General features: G+C 42.2%; 1 protein-coding gene across 1 annotated transcript in view; it reads left to right on the forward strand.

The window, feature by feature from the left end:
- Positions 1–26983, forward strand: part of ADCY2 (adenylate cyclase 2) — a 4811883-nt gene that overhangs the window by 2851638 nt on the left and 1933262 nt on the right. Inside the window, exon 6 of the mRNA XM_069219709.1 lies at positions 13070–13181. Within this exon, the coding sequence (XP_069075810.1) occupies positions 13070–13181 (112 nt within the window). The remainder of the gene's footprint in view (positions 1–13069; positions 13182–26983) is intronic.

A 26983-nucleotide genomic window follows, 5' to 3' on the forward strand; every position in this document is an offset into this window, starting at 1 on the left:
CAAATTACCCCACAAGGAACATTTGATCCCTGCTGAGGAAGGCAAAACTGGCAGTTTGGCTGATCCCACTGTCACAAGCCGGTGGGTGGGGGGCCCGTCAGTGTTGCAGTAACCTTGTCAAACCCCCAAAGCAGTCCATGAAATTACTGATGGTGAGGTCACAAGCTCAGGACCCTCTATTTTCTTCAAGTTGTCTTCTGATAGTCATGGGAGACAGTCTCCAGTCCTACTATCATGCCACCAGCCCTTTTTATTGACACCCCAGGCTTGGGGAGAAAGGTCCCCCTGGGCCCGTTCAATACAGTGGAACAGTCACATCTTAGGCCCCCTTTGCACCCTCCAAAGGCCTCATCGGAGTGTGCAACTGCCAAACTTGTGTTTACACCAGAATACCGCTCAAGGGGCATCCATGATATTTTGAATAGAGGGAACATTTTACAACTCTTCAAGACCATCTCGGATCTGAGTAACATTGGCTGTAGTGACATTGCATCTATTGAATTTCTTGCCCCAAAGGGGTCTCAAGCTGGGGAATCCACCTTGGTCTCTGCCCCTATAGCTCAGTCCATTCTCGCCAAGAAAGATATATTACACTTTTGTGGTATTATAATTATTTCTCATAAGGAGTCGGGCTACCCTGTGCTGTTATTTGAATCCCAAAGTTCAATGGTTTCTATAGCATTGAAGCCGTTTTAAATTCTGAAAGGTGCTCAGGCCAGTACCACTTCCATCAACAGCACTGGTAACCCAGGTGCCGTCTGCCAGCGGGGAATCAATTGGGATTGGTTGCCCTCTGCATGACCCCAAGTTGCTCGCTGTCAGAGTATTTAGAAATATGGAAACCTGCCTATAAAAAGAGTAAGAATGGTTGTGCTAAGGGTGGGTTGGCCACCTATGTCACTGTCAAACTAAAAGGGTGTATTTCACCTTTGGCTTGGGATGACAATTGGATTCAGGAGATTGTGATTAGGAACTGGAGCTTGCAGCAAACCCCCATAGTGATTAATGTCTATATTGCTCCTGGAACAAAGGGAAAAAGGGGGAGGCTGTCCAGACTAATGCAGATTTTTAGTGATCTAGCTGGGGAATATCCACGTGCTGATTACCTTATAAGTGGGGATTTTATTGCAAATTTGTTTCATGACACTGCAGAGGCTCTTGAAGGCCCTGGTCTTTGTAATTGTAAGTTAGTTCCCGAACAACTGAGGCCCACACTGTCTGCTGGGAGAGTACATAGTAATGCATTTAAATAGTATGAGCTTCAAAGTTTTGAATGGTCATTCGTACGATGATGCTCCTCGTTGTTGGAGGAGATCGAACGGACTATCCTATTCTTATTTGGACTATACCATTTGTAACATGGAATTATTTCCTCTTATTGAGGAGTGATCACTGTCCCCAAATTGTAACTATAAAATCTAGTTTTAATTTCCATGATGTCAGGCGGGCTGTGGGTCGTGGCATTTGTTCTAAACGTATGAAATGGAACCCTTCTATTAGTGGTACAGTAATGGCTGAATGTGTTAATTTCCTCGATTCTGAAGGATATGGTTGTACGTCCTCAATTAAGTTATGGGATACATTTTCTTTCTTCTTATGGTCAAGGTTTCATCAACCTGCTCATAACTGCACCTCATTTCTGCCCTTTGCTATTTCTAGGGAAACTCAGAATTTAAAGAAAGCATGTAACAGATTAGCAGGGCATTTAGGAAGAACCCTGACTCTGAGAGTCTACTAATCATATATAAGGAACTGAGTAAAGACTATAGAAAGTCTATCTATGATGACCATCAGAGCCATTTCAATCAGTCTTGGGCTAAACTCATAACTGCGTGTGAGGATCCAAATTCTAAAACAATTTGGTCCCTCATTAAAAATTTAAGAAACAATAATAGGGCCTTGGTACTGTTAATATCTCAGAAGTGGTTTGGATGACCTACTTGATTAGAAATTTCTCTGCAAGCAAGCATGATGGGAAATTGTTGAGTGAGGGGGCTTACTGCCCAACAGCTGTTCCAGTCAAGCCTTGTTCTCAGTCTGCAATGTTCAGGCTTCCCCCTCTTGAAGAGAAGACCCTTTTACAACATTGTCTTCTTCGTATAATTTCTAGGGCAAAGTGAGATGGAGCCCCAGGTCTCAACTGTCTCCCACAGACGCTGTTCAAACAGGACTCATCCTTTTGGGCAGCTCATCTTGCACATCTGTTTGAGTATTGTCTTCTGACTTCAAGAATTCCTGAGTCCTGGCGTGGTGCCATACTTCACCCGCCATACAAAAGCAGTTCAAGATCGGATTCCGCTAATTTTAAGATGATAGCGTTAATTGATAAGACGCCCACGTTTTATACTAGTCTTCTTTTGCAAGATCTTCAAGCTTTGGCTGAATCAAAAGGACTAATCCCTATTGTTGAAACAGAGATCTCCTCTGCTTCTAGTTTTTATCAGGCTCTACTTTGCATTGCTGTTTTGTTGATTTTAAGGCAGCGTTTGATCAGATTCATAGGTGTGCCCTGTGGGCTAAATTACAAAACTGGGGAATTCCATCAGTGCTTTTTGGTGCCATTATGGAACTGCACACAGATGCCTGGGTCTGTATTAAATTAGACGATACTTGTTCCCTTTCTGGGAAAATTTTCACCAGTTGAGGTGTTAAACAGGGGTGCGTGCTTGAGCCCCTGCTTTTTAATCTGTTTATTGCAGATTTGTCATCAGCTCTTGATGCTGTTAATTCTCGTCCCACCAAGATCAAGATTGGTGGTCTTACGCTCAGCCACTTGCTAGGCTATGCTAATGATCTTACAATGTTCAATTACATCAAGATTGGCCTTTATTGACTGCTTAACCAACTTGCATCTTCTATGCTTGTGAATCAATTAGAAGTTAACCTGCTCAAAACCAAAGTGGTCTCCTTTGGTAGAAAAAAGCATTTGGGAATTAGTTGGTACTGCAAGAGTAGTAAACTTGTTTCAGACCAGTCTTATAAATATCTAGGGGTGCATTTCGACTCTAGGGATGGTTTTGTTAAACATAGGAAGGAGATTGAACTTAAAGCTGTGGCTCTGCAGGTGGCCTTTTCTAAACTATTTAAAGCTCTAAAGGGGCCAAATATCCACCCCCTAATAGAAGTTATGAGAGCAAAGATTATCCCTTCATTGTCTTATGGTCAGGAAAGTTTGCTGGGTAAAAGCTCCTATTTATTTAATAGGCTGTTTTTTTCTTTTTTGCAAATGTATTTTTCATTGTTTCTTTTTTGTTTTAATAGTATGGTATTTTATTGTCTGTACAATAAACTATTCATCATTAAGGAGTCCCTCTAGCCAGCTCATGCTCCATCGCAGCTGCCCTGAAATTTTGACCTTGTTCCAGTCTGGCATGACCATATAGCACCGGCTGGTGCTTTTTGGTTCTAAGCGTTTTCCTACAATTTATTCTTCAAAAATTCATAACTCAAATTCTACTTACTGGATTTTTGTTGTTTGGATCTTGTTTCATTCTTTAAATTGAGCTTTATTATTCTAACCAGGTGTGGTATCTTTGTGTATGGTGTATTTACTGTTTTATTGTTTGAAGTGTTGTATAAATACTTTACACATTGCCTCTTAGGTTAAGCCCGACTGCTCAGTGCCAAGCTAACAGGGGGTGAGCACAGGTCAATTTAGGGTGTGTTTGTGACTTACCCTGATGATGATTGTGGTACCTGCTTCGGCAGGGTGCCTACCTCTGCTAACCAGAATACCAGTTTCTAATAACTAGATGGATAGATAAATAGATAGATAGATAGATAGATAGATAGATAGATAGATAGATAGATAGATAGATAGATAGATAGATATGTAGGGCATTTTAACATTCCTGGGGTATTTTAACAATGCTGGGATAGGACGTAAGGGTTTTTGGAGGTTAGGGGCAACACCTTTTTTACAGGGCCAAATGTCATACAATCCTAATCACGAGCATTTCCATCACAATGTCGGTATTTATATTTGTAGCCCCCTCTGTTGAAACGAGTATCAAGACTTGGATCACCTTTATTTATTTGCTCATAAATCCTAGCTATATTAAAAGAAGTGTAAAACACATGAATGTATCTGGTGTAGCTTATTCTACGAGAAAAAGGGATTGTGGCCAAACAATTGTGGATGAACTTCTTTATTAGTATTTGGGTTGGGGCTTATTTACTTATGGTGCTCTTCTCTTGTAATAAAATGATTAACTTAAATGCCCTGATTTACTAAGGCTATGGCCTGGCGCTAACATGACGCAGAGTGACGCAAAGCAGCAACTGCAATGAACTATCCATCGCAAAAGTTGTATTGCCATTCTAAAAATTCACACATGTTCATCTGCCATGCTGTCAGCTGTAGTGTCGCGAAAAAAAAATCATAATCAGGTCAATTTACTTAATTGAAGACATATTTATTTTGAGTTGATTGGTCAATTTCTATATAAAGGACATTAAACAAAAAATTCCCTTTCAAGAACCATGTAGTTGCAAACTATGGCTTATTGACTATTAGTATTGGTTTTTTAGGTCGAGCCTAGATAGCGTGTATGTGCTGTCTGGAAGACCTGTTGTTAGGGGTATAGGCATTTGGTTCCGCCTGCCGCTGCCTGCCACTTCCAATAGGTTGAAGGCAGTATTGCTCTTGTTGTGTTGCCTCCTAAGTGGTTTGGCAGCCAATACGTCACTTCCTGTACTTGGCTGAAGAGCACCGGCCAAGTACAGTTTACTTACGCCTCAAATGTTTTTCTGTTGTTTGGACGGACTATTTTTCTTTGTTTCCTGCCTCTCGTGTTTGTCATCGAGCACTCATGTTCAAGTGTGTGGTTTGTTTTCCCCATTTGCCTATGTCTTGGCCCTTAGTTTACATAAGCAGTAATTAGAAGTAGTTGTGTTCTACCTGTGTTTTGTCCTTTTTTTAGTTGCTTTCTGTAGCATGAAATCGACCTAGGAATGAGTCCTCAATAGCGGCTCTCCTGGCACAGAGGGAAAACCGATACTACAATATTCACTGCACTCGATGAAACTTAACCCACAATGCTTTGCAGGCATTCATTTTATAAAACAGTTGTGCCCATAATTTAGCCTGTGGTGGTCCTAGGGCAATAGACCCACCCCCAAAACATTTGTTATGATGTGCTCTTTCTGGTCAGGCAATCTTGTGGGCCACACTAGGTGTTAGGGGGCCCAAATATCATAAAATCTTCCACAATGCAGTGTTTGTTTAAATTCTGTCATAGCTGATTTTTTTTTTTTTTTTTTTAAACAGCAGCTGAGAGGAGATTGTATTATAAGGGCATTGTTAATATTTTGATAATCTAGATTAGGGTGCAGAAATGCAATGCATTCTACGTGCTCCTGATATTGAAAAGAGAATTGCTCTAAGGCACTACTGACTTAGTTGGCTTAATAGGGACATCTAGCGACCACCAGGGGTACTACACCTACTGCTGATGCACTACTGACTCAGTTGGTATGATAGTGACATCTAGCCACAACCAGTGGTACTGCATCTTTTGCTAATGAATAAACACACTTTGGCCCATATTTATACTTTTTGATGCAAATCTGCGCTAGTGCAGATTTGTGTCAAAAAGTATAACCCCGGCTAACGCCATTCCAACACGCCATCTGGGCGTCATATTTATGGAATGAGCCGGTGCTGCAGCCTGGTTAGCGTCAAAATAAATTACTCTAACCGGGCAGCGTCGGCGTGGGGAAGACTGGGGCTTGTGCGCCAAAGAATGGTGCAAGTCAGGTTAGAGTCCAGAACATTGAGTCTAACCTGACTAACGTTATTTTTTGATGCACAACCCCCATGGAAATAACTCCTGTCTTAGGAAAGACAGGAGTCATGCCCCCTGCCCAATGGCCATGCCCAGGGGACTTCTGTTCCCTGGGCCCAGCCATTGGGCACAGTGGCATGTAGGGGGGCCGAAGTTAGGGGAAAAAATATACTTACCATAAACGGGTCCCCTATCCATGGGTGTCCTCCAGGGGTGGGCGCGGGTGGCAGTGGGTGTCCCTGGGGCCAGGGAAGGGCACCTGTGGAATGCTTCCATGGTCGGCGACCATGGAAATGAGCCCACAGGTCCTTTTAACGCCTGCCCTGACCCAGGCGTTAAAAAATGACTCTATACCGGTTTAGAGTCATTCTTTAAGGCCCTCCCGTGCATAATTTTTGCACAGGAGTATAAATAAGGCGCAAATGCCTTTGAGTCATTTTTTGCCCGGGAACGCCTACTTTGCATGCATATGCCCCTTTATTTCTGAAAAAAGTTTAATGTATTCACGGAAATGCAGCCCATAATGCATTGCAGCTACTCATTTTACAACACATTTGTGCCCATAACTCAGCCTGTGGTGGTCCTAGGGCAATGGAACCACCATCAGTACATTCAGAGCGATGTGTTTTTTTGGTTCAGGCCATCTTGTGGGTCACATAGGTGAGCGGGGGCCCAAAGGTCATAATCTCTTTCACCATTTAACAAGTATTTAAATGTTCTCTTAGTTAAAACATTTGTTTTTATGGCTTAAATGAGTTTGTGTTTGTAAGAGTGTGCTGATGGTTATCCTTGTTTTCTAAACATGTCAGTGATACTGCAACTTCTCCTAAAGCAAGAACATTTTCTGATAAAGGTTTAATGTATTCATGGAAACTCAGCCTTTAATGCTTTGCAGGTATTTGTTTTACAACACATTTGTGAACATAATTTAGCCTGTGGTGATTCTAGGACAATGGGACCACCCCCAAAACATTCTGAACAATGAGTTCTTTCTGTTTAGGCCATCTTGCGGGTTACTCTAGATGAGAGGGGACCCTAATATCATAACCTCTTCCACCATTCAGTGCTCAAGCAAGCACAGATTTGTACTTGCTTTGTACAGAATTGGATGTAAAGTCTGGGCACATCTTATTCCAAATTTATACTTTGGCGCTAGACGGCGCTAGTCCCGTCTAGCGCAAAAATTTTGGAGTTAGAGTCATTTTTGGCTAGCAAGAAACTACCTTGCATCAATGAGATGCAAGGTAGGCGTTTTTGGGCAAAGAATTACTAAAAGTAAGCAATGAGGAAAAGGGGTATTAAATAATGGTGCTAAGCTTGCTTAGTACCATTATTTAATACTTGAGTCAGAGCAGGTGTTAGGGGGCCGTGGGATACCCTCCACCATCCTAGAGGGACGCCAGAGGATGGAGGGGACCCCATCCTCTGGCGAGTAAGTTAAGTACAGGTAAGTATCTTTAATTTTATTAAAAAGTGTCATAGAGGTGCCTAACTTGGGCCTCCTTACATGGCCAGAGGGGTGGTTGTCATGACTCCTGTCTTTATTAAGACAAAAGTCATGTCCATGGGGGTTGTGCGTCAAAGGATGATGCTAGCCTGGTTAGAGGCATTTTTATGCCTCTGCCCACACTAGCATCATCTTTTTACGTACAACCTCCTGTTCCCCCCATGTCTCCCCCACCCGGCTAGCGTTCTTTTTCAAGATACTAGCCGTGCCTTACTGACGCCTACCGTCATTCCTTAAATATGATGCCTGGCCGGCGTCTTGGAATGGTGCTAGCCAGCGGTATACTTTTTCAACCAAAACTGCCTTAGCACAGTTTTACGTGAAAAAAGTATAAATATGCCACTTAAATTTTCTCATTTTTTTTTTACAGCTGATAGGAGTTTGTGTTATTAGAGCCTTGTTTATAATAGTATATTGATAGTCTTGCTTGGCCTGTGCTTTGCTCTGTCTGGGCTGAAGAATTATTATTGTTCGAAGGCACTTCTAATTCTGTTGGCTTGACAGGTACATTTAGCCACGGCCAGTAGTACTGCATCTTCTGCTGTTGACTCTACAGGGACAATTAGCCATAATCAGTGGTACTGCACCGTGTGTTGTTAGCCACGACCAGTGGTATTGTACCTTCTGCTATTGACCAGTGGTACTGCACATTCTGCTGTTGACTCTACGGGGACATCTAGTAATAACCTGCAGCACTGCAGCCTTGTGCCACTGACTCCACAGTTAAATGATATTTAAAAGGTCTGCTAGGCCTGAAATTGTGTAATACACTTTGCCCTCAAGGGGCTGATTATATGATTACACTGCAATATTCTTTATCACTCTTTTTATGTAATTATGCCCTCTAGGGGCTGAATATGAGATTATATGACAATTTTTCCTCAAAATGATATTTTTACTGTGGTGCTCTGAAGGAACTGCTGAGACCATTACAGTCTAATGCCATTGTGTATGAAGGAATGCACAAACACAGTTTATTTCTGCTAAATGTTTAATGTGCTGCATGGCAAAATATTTATAAGGTCCCAAATGCAAGGTTGTCATTATCATTTACAACACCAACAGATTTAACTCTCGCTATTGCGGGACCTATTGGATTGCAAATTCTTGTCTGTTTATTGTTTGGGCCCTTGAGCAGGTCATGTACCTCTAAATAACATTTTCATATAATTAATATTTCCCATAATGGGGCAGCTGAACTGAAAAATGGTCGAATACGTCACATAGGGTCAAACACTAATCTCTTTCTACATGTTGCTAATTTGTAGTAGAGCATTTTACTGCACCTATGAGTACCAATGACAGCTCACAAACTGGCTTCTTTTCTATTAAATCTTTTGTGGTTTTCAAAAGTTAAATTGCAATATTTTTAAAACATTTCCACTCCTTTGCTAAAATATTAAAAAATTGTCAGATAAGATTACATTGTTTTTTCCACAATTTAATTTTAGACTTATACCTACATATTATAATTCGTTTTATTTAGTTTTTTCATTTTTTATATTTTCGCTAATTCTGATGCAGATACACCAGATGTCTCAGTTTTAGAATACCTCCAAGGGACCTTTATTCTGGTTTAGGCTTTTTGTAATAAAATGTAGACCAGTAGCACATATTTTTACTAAATCTAGATATAAGATTCAAAGTACTACCCTGTGAACTTTTATTACCTAAATTGAGCAGAGGGGCACAGGGCTAAGAGGTCACTTAAAGAAATCTTTGTCCTTGAACTCTTCATAAAAGATGAATATAAATTAGCAAAGACACTGCTTTGTAGCTGACATTTTATAACATACCACAAGAAGGGGGTTCACTGGTCATTTGTTGTCTCTCTACTAAGCAATTTACTGTAAAGAAGCAGTTTTATCCTAATCAAGCTATTACTTTGCACATTTTGGGGAGAGTATAGTGAGGTCACACAGCAATGTGAATGCTTGTGAGAAATGCTAGAATGTTGCTTATACTCTTAGGCCCTGATTTAGACTTTTTGGTGCAAAAGTGCACTAACGCAGATTTGCACCAAAACGTTTAGCACCGGCTTGCACCATATCTGTGTACCAGCCGGGCACCATATTTATGGAATGGTGCAAGCCGGTGCAAAGTGTACGCTAGCATAAAAAAAAGTTAGGCAGGTTAGAGTAAAAAAAATAACTCTAACCTGCCTAGAGCCATTTTCTGACGCACAACTATCCATACCACATGACTCCTGTCTTAGAAAAGACGGGAGTCATGCCCACCACCCAAATGGCCAGCACAGGGGAACAGGGTCCCCTTTGCATGGCCATTGCACCCAGTGCCATGTAAGGGGGCCCATTTCAGGGCCCCCAATGGCATTTAAAAAAAAATACTTACCTATACTTCCCTATACTTACCTGGGATGGGGTTCCCCCATCCTCCGCTATCCGTGTGGTGTGTGTGGGGATGTGCTATGGGCCTGTGAAGGGCACTTGTGGGCTTATTCCATGGTGTTCCACCATGAAATAGGCCCACAGGTCCCCTAACGCCTGCCCTGACCCAGGTGTTAAAAAAGAGTGCAAAGCAAGTTTGCCCCATTTTTTGACCCCTCCTTCCCCTGTGCGTCATTTTTTGCACAGGAGTATAAATAAGGCGTGAGGGCCTTAGTGTCATTTTTTGCCCAGGAACACCTACCTTACATCTCATTAACGTAAGGTAGTTTTCCGCAGGCAAAAAATGAATTTAACTCCAATATTTTTCCGCTAGATATGTCTTGCGCCAAAATATAAATATGGAGTTAAGTTTGCGCTGGACTTGCGTAAAAAAAAATCACACAAATCCGGCGCAAACAATATAAATATGCCCCTTAGTATACGTTCCACAAAAATGAGACATTGAACTGAAGTGCAAGGAGACAATGGTTTTCGTGGTTGACCATGGAGCTCTATGGTCCTAGGTGCCTGTATAAACATAAGGAGCCTGATTTTGCCACAAAACTGTGCAAGCGCTGGCATTCCACAGCGCCAGCATATTAAAGGAATGGCGCTAGCCAGTGCTAAACATGGGCTAGCATCTTAAAAGAAGACACTAGCCGGGTGAGAGTGGTGGAAGGGAGGGATGGGGTTGTGCGTCAATAAATGACGCTAGCCTGGTTAGAGGCAAAAAAATGCCACTAACCAGACTAGCGTGATTTCCTGGTGCACAACCACCAAAAACATGACTCATGTCTTAGGAAAGACGGGAGTCATGCCCACCAGCCCATCGGCCAGCAAAGGGGACAAGTGTCCCCTGGCCATGGCCATTGCACCCTGTGCCATGCAGGAGGTCCCAAGTTAGGGCCCCGATGGCAAAAACATTAAAATAATAAATACTTACCCAGACTTACCTGGGAAGAGGCCCCCCATCCTTTGGTGTCCCTCTGGTGGGGGTGGGGGTGTTCCTGAGGCTTGGGGAGGGCCCCTGTGGACCCATTCCATTCCATGGTGTTTGACCATGGAAACTAGTCCACAGGCCCCCTAATGCCTGGTCTGACCCAGGCATTAAATAATGGTGCAAAGCAAGCTTTGCACCGTTATTTGGCCCCTCCTCCCACCCGTGCGTCATTTTGGCATGGGGGATAAATATGGGGCTATAGGGATAACACAATTTTTTATATGGTAACGCCTACCTTGTATCTCATTGATGCAAGGTAGGTGCACAACTGCACAAAAATGGTGCAAGCTCCTATATTTGGACGTTAGAAGTGTCTAACATCAAAATATAAATATGGAATTGGGTTTGTGCCAAATTTAAGTAAAAAAAAATGATGCCCCAAAGTACTCTGAGGTGAATGCTACTGCTTGTTCTCATTTTTAAAACCCTCATAGTCATGCAGCACACTCTAAATGAAAAATTCTGCTCACATCTTTAACCACACTGGAGCATCTTCCATAGAGTAGGACGACCAGAGACCAATAGAAAGAGGTGAAGCTGTGCAAGCAGGTCACAAGGAAATAGATATGTACACACCCTACTTAAATGATCCTGCCCTGATTTCCTGTAAGTTGGAGATCTGAAACTGGCTCAAATAGAGTCAATCTTCCCTAACACACATTACTTATATTAATTATATAGAGGAAGTAGTGTAAAGACTTTTGAGCAGTACACTACCACAGAGGCTCTGAAACAGTTTGATCCTGAACTGTTCTGTTTTCACTTTCTATGAATCATACTAATAGAGGATTGTAGGGAGATTGTGAGTCACCTGCAAAAAACATACTAGGGAGCTCGAAGTGTTAATAAGGTGCCTGTAACTCCAGGAATGCTGATAATAATAAACCCTGACTTTGTAGATGTAGATGGACTTTGTTTACTAGATGATGGTGTCTTAATTGTAAACATTTCGCTGTTATAGTGCACTTAGAAAGTTAAAAAGAAAAAAACCTTTTGTCACGTTTGAATGAAACTGAATAAATATTTAAAAAGAACAAATCATAAAACTGGTAAAGTTTCCTTTGGCTCAATATTTCTAAAAACCCACGGGTATATTTATAATGCCCTAGCGCCACCTGGCACCAGATTAACGTCATTATTTTTTTGTTAATGTGGCCCAATGTAATTGAAATCCCCGCGCCGTTTTTACAGGGTGGCGCAATGCATGGCATGTACCCTCTTTAACCCTTTGTGCTAAATTATGCCTGCGCCAGGCATAATGTATGCAAAGGGGGCATTCCCCCGTTAGGGGAGCCAGAAAAATTGCGTAAGGGAATCTATGAGATTTCCAATATGTTGGCACTACTCCTGCAGAGTACATCAAGAGCATCATGAGAAATAACGCTATTGCCACCTACCCTGCGCCATGTTTCGCTGTATTTAAAATACTGCACACACATGGTGGTGGTAGGGGATGCTAAAGGGTGCAGGAAAGTGGCAGCAGCACTGATTGCAATGACACTTTCCATAAATCTGCACCTTAATTTCCTGTAATATGTGTTCATTAATAGGTAAGTTTAAATGAGCTTGAATAATGACATTTTTTCATTCACTTTTGAAAAAAAAGCACTGGTTCGTTTTAGCTTTGTACATTCTATTTATTCTTATTAATAATAATTTGTGTGACTAATATGGACAGGATTCGTGCATTTGCATTCAATTTGAAATCTATTGGAAGATCCATAGGATGCTTATTGCACATGGGAAAGCTACGAGGTTTCAAATTGGAGTTCCAAAAAAGTTGTGTGTGTATTTTCAGAGAAAAAAGATTTAATTAGATTCAATAATGTTTGTGTCGCTTGTCTTAAAGATAATTTACAGCATGTTCATCAAAAACTCATAAAACTGGTTTAGTTGTAAAGGCATTATTAACTTCACACATTTTTTCAACAATCTTATATTCCCAGCGGATCGTGTACCTCAGTTCCAAGAGAAATGTTGGTTTAGCAATAGCTATCGGTCAATTAAAGTGATTTTTGAATTGATGTTTATCAGTGACTCACTTAATCGAAAGTGGCACAATTTAAATTGGGAAGTGACTTGCACTGTTTTGTGAAATAAACAGTAGCTTGATTTCACACACTACTTATCATCTGTGTGGGATTTGGAATGTAAGGACACAATTGAGTTAGAACACAATGTAAGTCAAAAAAACAATATGATTCAATATTTTGGTTTTGGTATTCTACTATGAATGTACACATACTGCAGACACATTCACTAGAATAATACATATTTATAAGTAGGAAATTAATGGTAAGAGGTATCTCTTTTAGAACACATAAGTGATTTTTTAAACTCGAATCATAACATCAGACTGATATTTTCCTTTTGCCTTTTTTATATCTAGCATTTTATACGCTGATATTGTTGGATTCACACGCCTGGCCAGTGACTGCTCGCCAGGTGAACTAGTCCACATGCTTAACGAATTGTTTGGCAAATTTGATCAGATCGCCAAGGTAAGGAAATCTAAGAGCATGCTCCTTCTAACGTATATTTATATTTAAACAGTAGATTACAGACACGTGTTGAAATGTTTCACGCCATAAGAACGATTGATCATGGTTCATCACTTTGGACAGCGAAGTGCTACCAACAAAGCTTATATTTATTTATTTCCTGTACAGAACTTTATATTCCCCTTATGTCTTTCCTTCTCTTACAAGTCAGTTACAGTTTTCTGCTGCTTCATTACATCATGACCTTGTGATTTCACAGTATTCTGCCTGTATGAATTCTTTAGTTCCAAGGGCCATTAGCAAAATCCAGCATTTGTGTTAGTTCGGTGGTTTAGTAGCCCAATAATTAAGCACAATTTAGACACATGTCCCCTAGATATCACCATGAAGAAGTTAGCATTCAAGGACATCATATTCCAGCTATTTTTATGCCTTTTGTTATGATGCTATCATCCATAAATTAATCTTTTTTTGTCTCGTGTTTCCAATGTGATTTCTTCAACTCCTTAACCAAATGGATATAGCTATGATAATTGGGGAAACGCCTATGAAAAGGTGTAAACAACAGAATAGATACAATGGTTTCAGTTTTGTTTCGAAATTAATTAGGAGGAAGGGTCCATTCCTCATGCTGGCACCAATATGATATGCGCGCCACAGTAAGGACCATTTGTTGTAACATATATATCTATATATATATATATATATGTATACACACAGTTTTGTTTATCAAATCTATGTTAGGAGAGATGCCTTTGATAGGAATAACTACAAATAAGTTCTATGTGTCTGCATTATTTGCTTTGATTAATAGAGCGAGCCAGAGTAACAGAGCTTTTTCAATTTCTAATTCTGGGAACAGCAACCATTCTTCTCGCATACTAATAAGACACTTTTTAGTTTGTAATTTATACGACCACGAGGGCAGGTGGAAGCAAAACAGGTAAACACTCGGCCCTCATTACGACTTTGGTGGTCAATTCCATTGACCGCCAAAGCTGAACCCGCCAGTTGACCGCTTTATTACGAGTGGTGGCTGCTCACCAGCATTTTTGAGGCAGAGAGCAGCCATCATCCATTCTGGCGGTCGGCGGTGCAGAGGCTGTTCCCTGCCAGCATGACTCTGCCCTCCCTATTACGAGCCGTAATACTGTTCGGCGGTGTCCTTTTGGTGAGGTGGTGGCAGAGAGGGAAGAATGCCAGGACTCATCCCCTTCCAGACGTCCTTCTCGGTGGAAGAGGTAAGTGGAAGGGGAGGGTCTGTGGTGTGTTTGGATTCGTGTGTGTGTGTTTGCGGAGGGGGTGCTGAATGCATGCGTGCGTGTCTGGGAGTGTATGTGTGTGGGTGTGGGTGTATGTGCGCTTGTATGGGGTGTCTGAATGGGTGTGTATGTGAATGCATGCATGCATTAAGAGGAGGGAGGTGAGTGTGTGTGGTTGGGGGGTTATGTGTGCATGTGTGATGACGTGTGTGTGTGCCGGTGACAGGAATGAAGATTCCTGTCTCCGGGTGCGTGACCACCAGGCGTTTTGTGGGGGGTGTCAGCCGAAGACAATGTATTGATATGGTAAATGTGTCCGCATCATGGTAAGTCATATCAAATACACAATTCCCTTAATTCTTTCATCTGTTTATAATCTTCAGTTAATTCCACATAGTGAAAGTCCAAATTGTAGATCTCAATTTTTCAAGCCTATAATAGTTCCCATTTTACGTCTTTTTGTGACAAAGGATACGTTGGTGAAAATTGTTCATCATGTATACATGTGTATACAAAAATCACACTCCCACCTATCTATATCTAGTGTATATCTAGTGTATTAAGGTCTTGTTTATATCACACTTATAAACCTGAATGTGACCATAAATGGAGGTCTATATCAAGTAAACCAAAACAGTGAAAGTGATATAAAAAAAAGAATAGCAGAAGGAAATCCAGAATAGTCTCTTTGAGCCCAGGTAGATTAGGGGAATATAACCTAAAGTGCAAATAATATGAAATTTTTCGAGCAACCATCATTTAGGAAGAACATTAAACCTAACCTATGTGACATATGCCCATAAGCATTTATGAAACACCATACTGTAGTGTTGAGTAGTTAGATTAACTGCTATAACTGACAAGTAGGAAGAAGAAGAGGTGAGTTACCTATCATTGTAACTCTGTTTTGTACAGATGTTTTTCTCCTTCCCCTCTGTCATAAAATCTGAAATCCTGTGGGATGTAATTTAGAGGGATTATAAATATTATATTTGTAGTGGACCCTGTCAGTCTGTACTGAAAAGTAATCAACATTGCGACAAGTTATATTAGGCAGAATCATAGTCCAGAGGGAAGAAGGGATAAAATCGGTAAGTATGCTAACTCATTGGAAGAAACTCTTCCTGTATGTCCAGTTGGTGTCAGAATTCAGAAACTTAGGAGGAATGTCACTCACAAGGCTAGTAAAGTCTGGAAAGTATGGAAAACAGAGTATGGAGTCAGTATTTAAGGCTCCTTCAAGATAGAACAGATACATTGCAACATGCTACTTTGTTTCTGTGGTTCTCTGGTTTGCTTGAGTTTTCACCAGTTTTCACATACTTGCACTAGTGTTGGTTTCTTTGTGGCTATGGCTTCTCTTTATTTCCCTTAGTCCTTGTGTTTGGCTGCTTGTGTTTTCCTACTTATCATTTTGATCCTCAGCTTGTGATCAGACCATCGTCTGGCATCCTGGGGCTCCTGTACCGTACCCTCGTCTGATAGTATCTTTTTACAGCACATACTGCTGTTATGACACTGGTCTATAATGAGTTGAAGTCGTAGATTCAGACGGTATTACCAATTGAGATGCATCCATCCATAGGGACTATCCAGTCTGGATTTTCTTTTACTCCTCACTTCTGCTGCTTTTCCCCTGATTTCGCAAACGAACGTGTCAGATAGCCAATACTTATTCGCAGGCATCTATGGACATCAGGGGTTCTTAGCAGGTCTGAATACTCAAAATCTAAAAACTGCGTAGAGACTGAGAGCACAAGAAGCCAGTCACTAAAAATCCAGCCTCTAACATTTTATGTTTTACTTAATAGTATCTGAATTAACGGACAAAAACAATAAGCAAATAATAAGGAACCAGGAGAAAATTGACGAGGGCACTCATGATTGTTATTTATGCATGGAAAAATGAACAAGTCATACATAAGAAATGTAGCTATGTTTAGCAAAGGAAGAAACATTGAATTCGTACCAACTGCTATATAATCTACGCCTGTGTGATTTTGTATATTATCGGTGTTTTCCTCACTTCTAAATGCCCTCTAAATGTGCAAAGGAGGGAAATGCAATAGAATTGGGTGCAACAGCTACAAAGTTGTAAGTGTTCACAAACATTTCTATGCATGAATAATACAGAGGAAGGCGCTGCATGAAGCAGGGGAAAGAGCTCAATTGTTTCCAGTTTGTAACATGTTTTCATTCTGTATATGGAGGGATGTGACTAGGAAGCAAGGATCCGATATGTATGCGAATCAACTCTATGTTTTTGAATAGCTTTCATAAATCATCCATTTGTACTGTATTCATCTTTAAGATACTTGGGGATAGCTAATGGATGAAATCCCAAAGGCCCTTAGTGCACCTATAAGGTATTCACTTTCTTCCCTAGGGTCAATGAACTCAAGGTTAGAGCAGACCTCAGCATTTTGTGAGGTTGGGTCCCCATTTGTTTTTCTAGCTCAAGTATTATTTTTGGTCCCTGGTTCATACAAGAAAGGAGACCTAAACGAAAACATGAAACTGAACAAAAGAAAATTAGTAAATGGGAAGATGCAACAAGTCTGCCAACGTGCCTGAGTTAAATTCTCTTTTTTTGCCACAATTTGTGTGTTTATTTACCACAAAAAGTATTCTGCATGATATGTACGTCTCCTAAAACGATTAGGACTCGATTACAGTATAGTAATAATTCCTGTATTTGTGCAAACCCCCTTTGCGCAGAAGAAGACAAGGATGTTTGCTCCCGTTTTTTGTGCCAGGGCAAATCTGCAACAAATTGTGGAAGCAAAGAGCCTAGCGGGGCTCAGGTTGTTTACTCACCTGAACAATTTTAATAGAAACGTTCCTCAAAAGGTCACATTTGCAGAGATAAGGTCTACATAAATCTACAATTGTGCTTAAAACCTTTAGCAAAAGGTAAAGCTGGAGAGAGTTTTGCTCCTACGTTTGAAGTAAAATTGATCTCGCAGTAAGGTGTACATTAGCTCTCATTTCGAAAAGAAACTGTCAGAATGAGGAAGAAGGTAAACCTGGAATTTTGCAATCTTTCCGAGGGGAAAAACATGAAGTTTGCAATCTTTGAAGGCAGCGTTTCTTAGCTGCATGGCTTTCATGACTGGTGCAATTAGATTGATAAACACGTGGCATATACATGCACATATGTATAGATGCACCTGGGCACATTTAACTGTTCAGTGGTGAAATGTTATTGCGGCTCTTTATCTTCATGTATCTCCCATTGACATCAATTAGGGGTCTCCAGTGATAGTAGATGGTACACATGGCTTGCCTTTTTTTGATTATGTTTGTTTATTAGTTTTCACAGTTTTGCTTACAGGTAATGCTTTACAGTATAACTTTCCGTTGTTTCAAGCGAAATTACAACGGATAGTAATAGGTTATCAAATATTCAAAAAGTATTGCATTGATACATTCCTTATTTGTTTGAAGAACCTATATATATATATATATATATATATATATATATATATATATATATATATATATGTATATATACAAACATCTATTTTTTTATATTTGTGAAACTGTTAACTATAAGGATGACTCTAAAACCAAATGTAACAAAAGCAAAAAAACATAAACCAAGCATTCGTGTGCTGACTGTGAAAGGATACTGGTGGGTACACCCAATGCTATATACAGGGTGGTAATAGCGCATCTAGTGGACGTGGCAGATAAAATAGTGTGCAATGCAGGAGATGTTGGTGGTTCAGGAGCCACTGTAACCTAGAGATGGCGCACGTTCTGCAACAGGATTTAATAAGTGATGAATTATCCCAGTGTAATGTCATATGTGGTATTCATGTCCGGGGAGGATCTGAGCTTGCAGTCTGAGAAAAGATGGCCTGCTCGGGTGGCCCTTTTCTATCTAGTAAATCCGGTCATGGGCTTGTGTATTCTGTTTTACTCCAGGAATGTCCCATATAGATACCTCCGGTGAATAAGGACTGTAATGTCCTTTAAGATGTAGGTAGCGGTGCCCGCATGTGTGTGCTATTTTTAGTAGTGGGGTAGTAGCAGGACTGACTCTGTTGGTGTCAGTTAACGAAGTGTATAGCGCAACGTTTCCCAGATGGGCCTGTATATCTCATGTTTACGGGTGTAGCGGAGAGGTTAGCCATGAGGTTGGCCATTGCAATTGTGATGCTGCATAGTATGACTCAAAATGAGGAACACCCAAAATGCCCTTCTGTAAGGGTCTTTGGAGTTTAGAAAGAGCTACACTACGACGTTTGTCCCCCCATATTAAGTCCAAAAGCAAGCTATTCAACATGTTAAAAAAGTAAGTGGTATCATTACAGGTAGTGCCGAGAAGAAATACAGCAGCCGAGGTAGAATTAGCATCTTGGATATTGCCACTCTGCCTATCAGCGATAATTGTAGCAATTGCCAAAAGGTAAGGGATGAATGTATATTTGTTAATGTTCTGTAAAGGTTTTTGGATGTGTCCTAGATATTTAAAGGTATCATACTGCCATTGCTAGCATGAAGTATTTCCAGTAAGTCTATCGGCTGGGGGGCACAATGTCAGTGGGAACACGCATGATTTAGGCCAATTGACCTGGAGAACCGAGGCTTTCCAAAAGCGTGTTAACAGTTGTTGTAGTTCAGTTAGTGTGGTGCGTATGTCTCTTATATATACAAGACCATTGTCCGCTTAGAGGGACACCACGTGGAATCGTTGTGAGTCCCATATCCCCCAGGCTTCGGCCTGAGTATGCAAATAGCATGCCAAGGGTTCCATGGCCCGGGCAAATAGGAGTGGTGACAATAGGCAGTCCTGTTGTGTACCACGCTGAATATTAAAGTAGTGCGATATAACCCAACCTGCCTTCACCCTGGTCTATGGTTCCCCATAAAGCGTCTTGACCCAACGTAAAAGGTGTGGGCCAAATCTCATTTTGTCTAGACATGAAAAGAGATAATCCCATCACAGGGTGTCAAAGGTCTTCTCTATGTCCAGGGAGACTGCCACTCAGTGTATGTCATGAGCTGTTGTATTATGGTTCAAGTGTAAGAGGCGCCTAATATTAAGAAAGGTGGTGCGACAGGTATAAAGCCTGACTGGTCGTGATGTACTAATGTGTGCATTACAGGCAATAGACGGTTGGCTATAATCTTTCCCAGTATTTTACAGTCTAAGTTAAGTAAATACAGAGGGCGATAGGACCATACATCTGTTGGGTCAAGACCCGGTTGAGGCAACACCACAATTAGGGCTTCGCGCAAGGAACGTAGTAGGGAGCCTCCTTCAAATGCTTCCTGATAGACCTCCAGGAGCCGAGGGAGGAGGGTGGCGGGATATATGGCATAATATTCAATGGGCAAGCCATCTGTACCTGGTGTTTTGTTGTGGGCTATTTGCGTAATGGCTGTTTTGATTTCCTCTAAGTGTATTGGTTCCTCTATATCAGTGTGCTGCGGGTCCGTGAGCCTAGGAAGGGATACCTCCCATAAGAAACTCCGCCACCCTCCGTGCTTAGGTCAGCTGGTTGTTCGTATAATTGTTGGTAATAGTCACAAAAAGAAGCATTAATAGCCAATTGTGTAGCGGCTATTTTGCCATCCGGCGTCTTTATTGACATGGCTGGTATATCACCTATGGTACACCTTGGAGAAGCCAGGCTAGGACCTTGCCGAATCGATCTCCCTGGACGTATTGCAAAGCCACTCTTGTGCGAGAGTCGTGCCGTCTTAAGGTGGATTCTGCTTCATGTCTACGAGTTTGGAGCTGATGTAGATGTGACAGTAAGACAGTGCACATCACGTCATGTAATTCCGCCTGATGCAAGTCCTGCTCTATCCCAGAGAGATCTCATAGTAGTTGCTTCCTAACTCCCCAAGTCGAAGACATGCAGTGTCCTCTAATGACTGTTTTGTGAGTTTCCCATTCTATCGCCCAAGAGGAGGTAGAACCTGCGTTGGTTAGAAAGTATTGTTGCATAGTTTATAATAGTGATTCCTGAAACAGAGGATCCAATAGAGCCTCTATTTGCAGGCACCAGGTAGGTATAGAAGGACGTGGTAATCCCCAGCTCAGATTAGCTGTCAATGGGTTATGATCTGAATGTGTTTTGGCTAAGTATTCTGAGCGATCTAGGAGGGGTCCGTTGTTAGTAGATAGAAAATAGGAAATCTATCCTAGTATGAAGGTTGCGTACAGGGGAATAGAATGAGTATTCATAGTCATGTGGATGACCTATGCACCATATGTCCCCAAGCCTCATATGTGTGCTCCAGGACCGAAAGTGGTGGGCGTTAGGAATACTAGTGGCTGTTGATAGCAGGGGATGGGAGCGATCCAATTGGGGGTCCATAATGCAATTAAAGTCTCCACCCCAAATCGTTGGAATAAGTGGATCCTGGAACAACGCTGGTGTTAGAGAATCTAAAAATTGTATTAGATTTGTATTAGCAGCAGAGACAGCCACCAAATTAATGGGCATGCCATCTAGGTTACCTTCCAGCATGACATATCTGCCGTCCACATCTATGGTCTGCAATGCAAGGGCAAAGGGAGTCCCAGGGGCCACCCAGATTAGGACACCCCTAGCATATGCAGATGTGACAGTACCGTATGCTTGCCCCCGACACCTAGATCGCAACTTGTTGAATTCTGAAATCGTGAGATCCATCTCCTGAAGCACTGTAATGTTTACTGCATGCCATTTGAGATATGAGTGTATTCTGTAGCATTTGGTGTAAATCTCTATACCCGTACATTACAGGTTAAGAATCTATATTGTGGAACATGGGCCTTCAACAATATATTAGACATCCTTTCTAAGGCAGTGCACATTAAATAACAGTTTACTGAGTCCCACTATGCATTTGTCTCGGTCCACCCTGATAATCAACTGCATTCTTATGTACATGTGTCTAGAACAGCAGTACCGCACAAAACACTGTAGTATTAAGCATGGTAAAACATAGACATAAAAAATAAGGAAGAACCCGAACAATAAGAACAATCCCCCCAGGGCCGCAACCATGCAGTATACCACCCAATGCGCACAAAAAGGCATCTAGTAGCAAGTACCACGGTGTCTCGATGAACAACGTGTCCAAAGGTACATCTTGTGGGGGTGGTGTCAGTACAGTTATGGAAATGTCCCGCTTTGGGGCCCGTTATGGATGGTAGGGAAGAAGACTGAGGTGGTGGTTGTCCATAGAGCGTTAGCAATGTTAAGCAAGGAAAGAGGCAGAGGACGTTAGATTGTGGTACCAAAGTTATTAATAGACTTCAGTCAAATAAGGTCATTGCTGCCTGTCGAGGAAACTTCAGATCCGGTGTCTGACCCCGATGTTAGTGTGTGTTCAGAGCGAAGAGCAGAAAAAGGAATTGATCTGACATTTAGTCGCCGTCTCAACTTCCCAAGCCCGTTCTGCCGCTGCCTGTGTGTGGTCCGGTCGGGAGTTGGTTGGATTCTTGTGACATCTTCTTGGTTTAGGGGTGATCCATGTCTTCATCTCCTTCTCTTCTCCCTCTGTTGTCACCAGGCCCTTGGCATGTAGCCAGGTCCATACATCCTGTGGGGATTGGAAAACATGTGTTTTCTCTTGATCCATGACATAAAGTTTTGCTGGGATTAGAAGAGCATTTTTGATTTGCACGGCGCAAAGCCGTTGTTTAAGCGACAAATAAAATCCCCTTTTACGTTGTACCTCCATTGTAAAATCTGGGTATGCAGATATCAATGTGCCCTCAAAGTGCCAAGGTCCTTTGGTGCGAAACAATTGCAGTATTGTATCTCAGTCACGGAAATTTAGCTAGCGAGCTATGAGTGGACGCGGTGGGGCTCCCACTTTGGGAGGACGACCCGATATACAGTGGGCTCTTTCTATGGAGAGCAGAGGAGGCACGCTATCTTTAAACACCGTCAGCCGAAGCCAGTTTTCCAAGAACAGCTCGGCACTGGGGAATTCGGAATGCTCAGGGAATCCAATAAAGCGGATGTTATTGCGTCGTGAGTGGCCCTCCGCGTCTTCAGCCCTGCGGTGGAGGGCATTTAAATCTTCCTGCATGGACGTTATTTGCATTTGCATTGATTGGAAAGTCGGCGATACAGTGTGTGTGATGGCTTTTGCTTGGGTGACCCTCTCTACAAGTTTACAATGATGAGCTCTCAACAAGTTCACTTCCAAAGGGACCGATTCTATCTTGGTCTCCAATGAAGTCTTAGTATCCAGTATGCCATGTAAAATTGTGTCAAATTTATCAGAGTGACTATGAAGTGTGGCTTCCAGATCACGAAATTGTGCAATTTGTGATGAGGAATCCGTAGCGTCAGTCTCGGCTGTATGCATGTTGTCTCCCGGTGTTCTTGCAAGCCGTGGTTTCCCTGTGGTTCTGCAAGGGAGAGATCTATAGCAGCGAGTAGATCCTCTAGGGACTGAGTCGCTATGAGTGACGACAGAGCAGCAGCACTAACGCGGACAAGGATCTTCAGTCATTAGATGGCAGACACCCAAACAGCGTTGCTATACAATCCTTAGACTCAGAGTGCTATGTAGTCAGTGTGCGAGATTAAGGGCACAAGCCTGCAGTCTGTGTGTACCGTTATACTGTCTTGCAGGAAGGCCAGTCATTGGGCTCCAACGCAGGGTGCCTCATGTAATGCAGCCGATGGGTGTAGTGTAGTCGCACCCCCTCCGATATTCCTACAGGTAGATGCTTAAAAGCTATATACTAGGAATGCCAAGTCTGTGTAAGATCGCTGACTCATGACGATGGTTCCCTTAATCAGCAGCTCTGGCCCATGTGTGCTCACGTGTACCTCTTCCCCCGGGCGTACACTGTGTGGAGGCGTTCATCTCCGGTAAGGGACAATGCAGGCGCGCAACTGGTGCTAGGATCCTTCACTTCAGTGCCAGTGATAATATGCACCCTTTTGTCTTTTCTGCAATGACGCACTCACTTTGTCGTCGGTCTCCGGAGTGATAACAGCCCTTCAGCCTCTGTCTCACCACAACCGTCCCCGCCGCTGCAAAGGCAAAAGCACCCGCTGTCAAGCTCAGCGCTTGCGAACTCCATGCGACAGCAATCACAGGCCCTCCCGTCGGTCATGGCAGACAGGCCAGGCAGGAGATACGCCGTCCTCCATCCGTCAGTGGACCCGGCCCACTGCACTAGGTGCAAGGCCGCGCTGCTAGCTTGAGCCGCCATCTTCCTCACCGCCGCAGTCTCTGTTATGGCGGGCAGGTTGGGATCCACCTCGTCGCCTTCCACCTCACTATTGCAGTCCGGGGGTCCAGCCTGCAAGGATCAGGCTTGCAGGTTGTAACACTGTCAAGGGGACTCCCTCGGTAGTGATAGATCAGGATAATTTTCGGGTCCCGTGGGGAGCTCACTAAAGAGCGTCTGTTGCGGTCGACATCTTGGACATGCTCCACCCCTGAGTTAAATTCTCTTAACATGATTATCCCCACCTTTCCATATATAAGACTTCAATGATCTGTGTGGGATGAACTGAAGAAGCAAAAGGAAATTATTAAATCAGTTTATTGTTTATGTGATGCAGCCATGTTCACTGATGCAGAATCCCTTTGTGAATCCACCTAATCTGAAAAAACTACACCTAGGGTGGGGTGGGGTCTGGCATATAAAAATGCTATGCAGCAAAAAACCTTCTACTCTTACTCTAAACAAAGGAATGTGGCAAGTGAAAATGAACAGAGATTTGTTTATATCAGCCCAGGTCTGCAGCAACCTTTCCACAGTTTTTCCACTTTGCCCAGCTCAGGACAAAAAAGGTGAGAAAGAAATGAAGAGGATGAAGATGGGATGCTGCTTAAATATCAAATACCTCTTATTAATCCTCATTGTTCCACTCTGTCAAACACCACCAAAAACACATATGCTTACACGCACATTCACATGTACTCTGCACTTAATTGCAAAAAAAGGTCTAATTTAGTATCTACAACTGTTAAGGAAATATAACTATTCAATTACTGCAGCACCAGAGGCTGAGGGTACCTGTACCTTAAGAATATGTGTAATTGTGAAATAGGGATTTTCCAAGCTTTATTGCAGAGAAAACCAAAGATTTTATTAATCTTATAAATCCAATGAGACATATGTTCTAGACATACACATGTTGATTACCACATTTGTAGGTGAAAAAACAACAAAGATAGACCTTGTGACACACTGCTATAGCACATTATAAAAGGCCACTGTTCTAGTCCATCACATCTCCATTCTGTAAAGAAGGAAACCAGCAACATGATGACACTTCCAGAGAGGAAGAGTAGGCCCAGAACTTGAAACAAAGAGATTTAGAATGAACCTTATGATGGCAAAATAAAAAGGTATGAGGACTAGAGAAACAAAGCAGTATGGAACAGTCACAAAAGTACTACACCATGAGTAAGAGTAAGCAGGATCAAGCATGTTTGCTTTTTAGCAGAATTTACGTAAAAAGATGTGTTATCAGGAGGTTGTGGGCATACCACAGTCACATCTATGTTTTTAATGAATACTTAGCTTTTTCTCCCCATTAAAACTTCAAAAATTGCCACTCTAGAACATGGCAAGGCAGAACACACTGCATGCACATTTACAGCAAATCCGGCACTTTATCAACCACATGAACTACTTCCTTGAGGTAGAGGGACCTGACTGTAGATGAGCATGACCATTCTTTTAGACAACAAAAAGAAATGGAAGTAAAAGCTTCGCTTAATCTGAACCACTTGTAATTATTACTGGTACATGACAGATCATCATTTTTAGGTCCTTGGTACCTCTGCAGAAGAGGACCAGCCACTTGCAAATCAGCTGTTATCATACGTGAGTAACAGTCGAGCCAATCTACCAGGCTCTGACTCCTCTGAACAGAAAGACAAGTAATTTCAGGCTGGTTTGCAATTTTGTGATGAAGTACAAGGAGCCTGAAACTAGCCTTTGATTGCATGGTTCAAATTCAGAAAGGACACTACTTAGGAGTTAAGACTGGAGTGTTCCTAAGGTAGCAAGACCAAGACTGACTTTCATATTGTGGCCCACTTCTGAAATAGCACAGTGGCCAAAAACATGATGAACTAAAATGCAAACATTCTTTGCAGAAGGATTTTGATGGTAGTGGTCCTCGAGTTGAATGGGTTCAAAAGGAAGACATAATAACACTGATTGAAACCATGATCACCTGGAGCCAGTAGGCGAGAGATGAAGAGGGCACTGGTCTGGGGGATTTTCTGAAGGAAACAGAGAGCAGACGCAGTAGTAGTTACATATATGTTTATTAAGGCAATAGTCCTTAAAACCATACAACCTATACACATTCTATTGGATTTCCCATTGTAACACATCAAAAATACAAAACAATTCTCACAGATCTTAGGAAAGAATCTGATCTGTGACATCCAAAAATTGTATACTAGATTACAAATTAATAGCATTGCATCTATTATAAATCCTAAATTTCGACACGTATCAAAATAAAGGGCAATCAAGTAAACCATGATATAGGAAGTTGGCTCTGTATATACTATCTCAAAGTGAGAGATAGTGTGCACTGAGTCCAAGGGTTCCCCTTAGAGGTTGATAGTTGCAAAATTAGATCATTCTAATGCTCTATTTTGTGGTAGTGTGGTAGAGCAGTAGGCTTATCAGAGGGTAGTGTTGAGCATTTGTTGTACACAAAGACAATAAATGAGGAACACACACTCAAAGACTTAACTCCAGGCCAATAGTTTTTATATAGACAAATATTTTTTCTTCATGTATTTTAGAACCACAAGATTCAAGATTTCAAGTAAATACATAACATGCAATGTACTCCACACAGGTAAGTATGAAACTTTGAATTAAAGCAGTAGTACACACACTATAGGTTAAAATGGCAATAAGCTATTTTAAAAGTGGACACAGTGCAAAAATCAACATTTCCTGGGGGAGGTAAGTATGGTTAAGTTTCTCAGGATGGTGAAGCACTTACAAGTTCAGTCTCCTGGGCATAGGCAGCCCACCTTTGGGGGTTCTAGGCAACCCCAAAGCCACCGCACCAGCAACACAGGGCCGGTCAGGTGCAGAGGTTAAAGGATGGCCCAAAACACATAGGCGTCTATGGAGAAGAGGGATGCTCCGGTCTGCTGGCAGGTAAGTACCCACGTCCTCAGGGAGCAGACCAGGTTTTTTTTTTAGAGCACTGAGGGGGATACAAATAGGCACACAAAACACACCCTTAGCGGCGCAGGGGCGGCCGGGTGCAGTGTGCAAAGTTGGCATTGGGTTTGCTATAGAAAGCAATGGAGGGACCCCGGGGTCACTTAGGCGATGCAGGCACGGCACAAGTGGGCTTCTCGGGCCAGCCATCAACTGGGCTAGGGAGAGGGCCACCAGCTGGTCACTCCTGCACTGGAGGTTGGTTCCTCTCAATCCTGGGGGCTGCGGGTGCAGTGCTTGGTCCAGGTGTCGGGTTCCTTGTTACCAGGCAGTCGCGGTCAGGGGGAGCCTCTGGATCCTCTCTGAAGGCATTGCTGTGGGGGTGCAGGGGGGTCATCTCAGGTTACTCACGA

This window comes from Pleurodeles waltl, chromosome 2_2 (genome assembly GCF_031143425.1).
Source record: "Pleurodeles waltl isolate 20211129_DDA chromosome 2_2, aPleWal1.hap1.20221129, whole genome shotgun sequence".
Taxonomy (NCBI): domain Eukaryota; kingdom Metazoa; phylum Chordata; class Amphibia; order Caudata; family Salamandridae; genus Pleurodeles; species Pleurodeles waltl.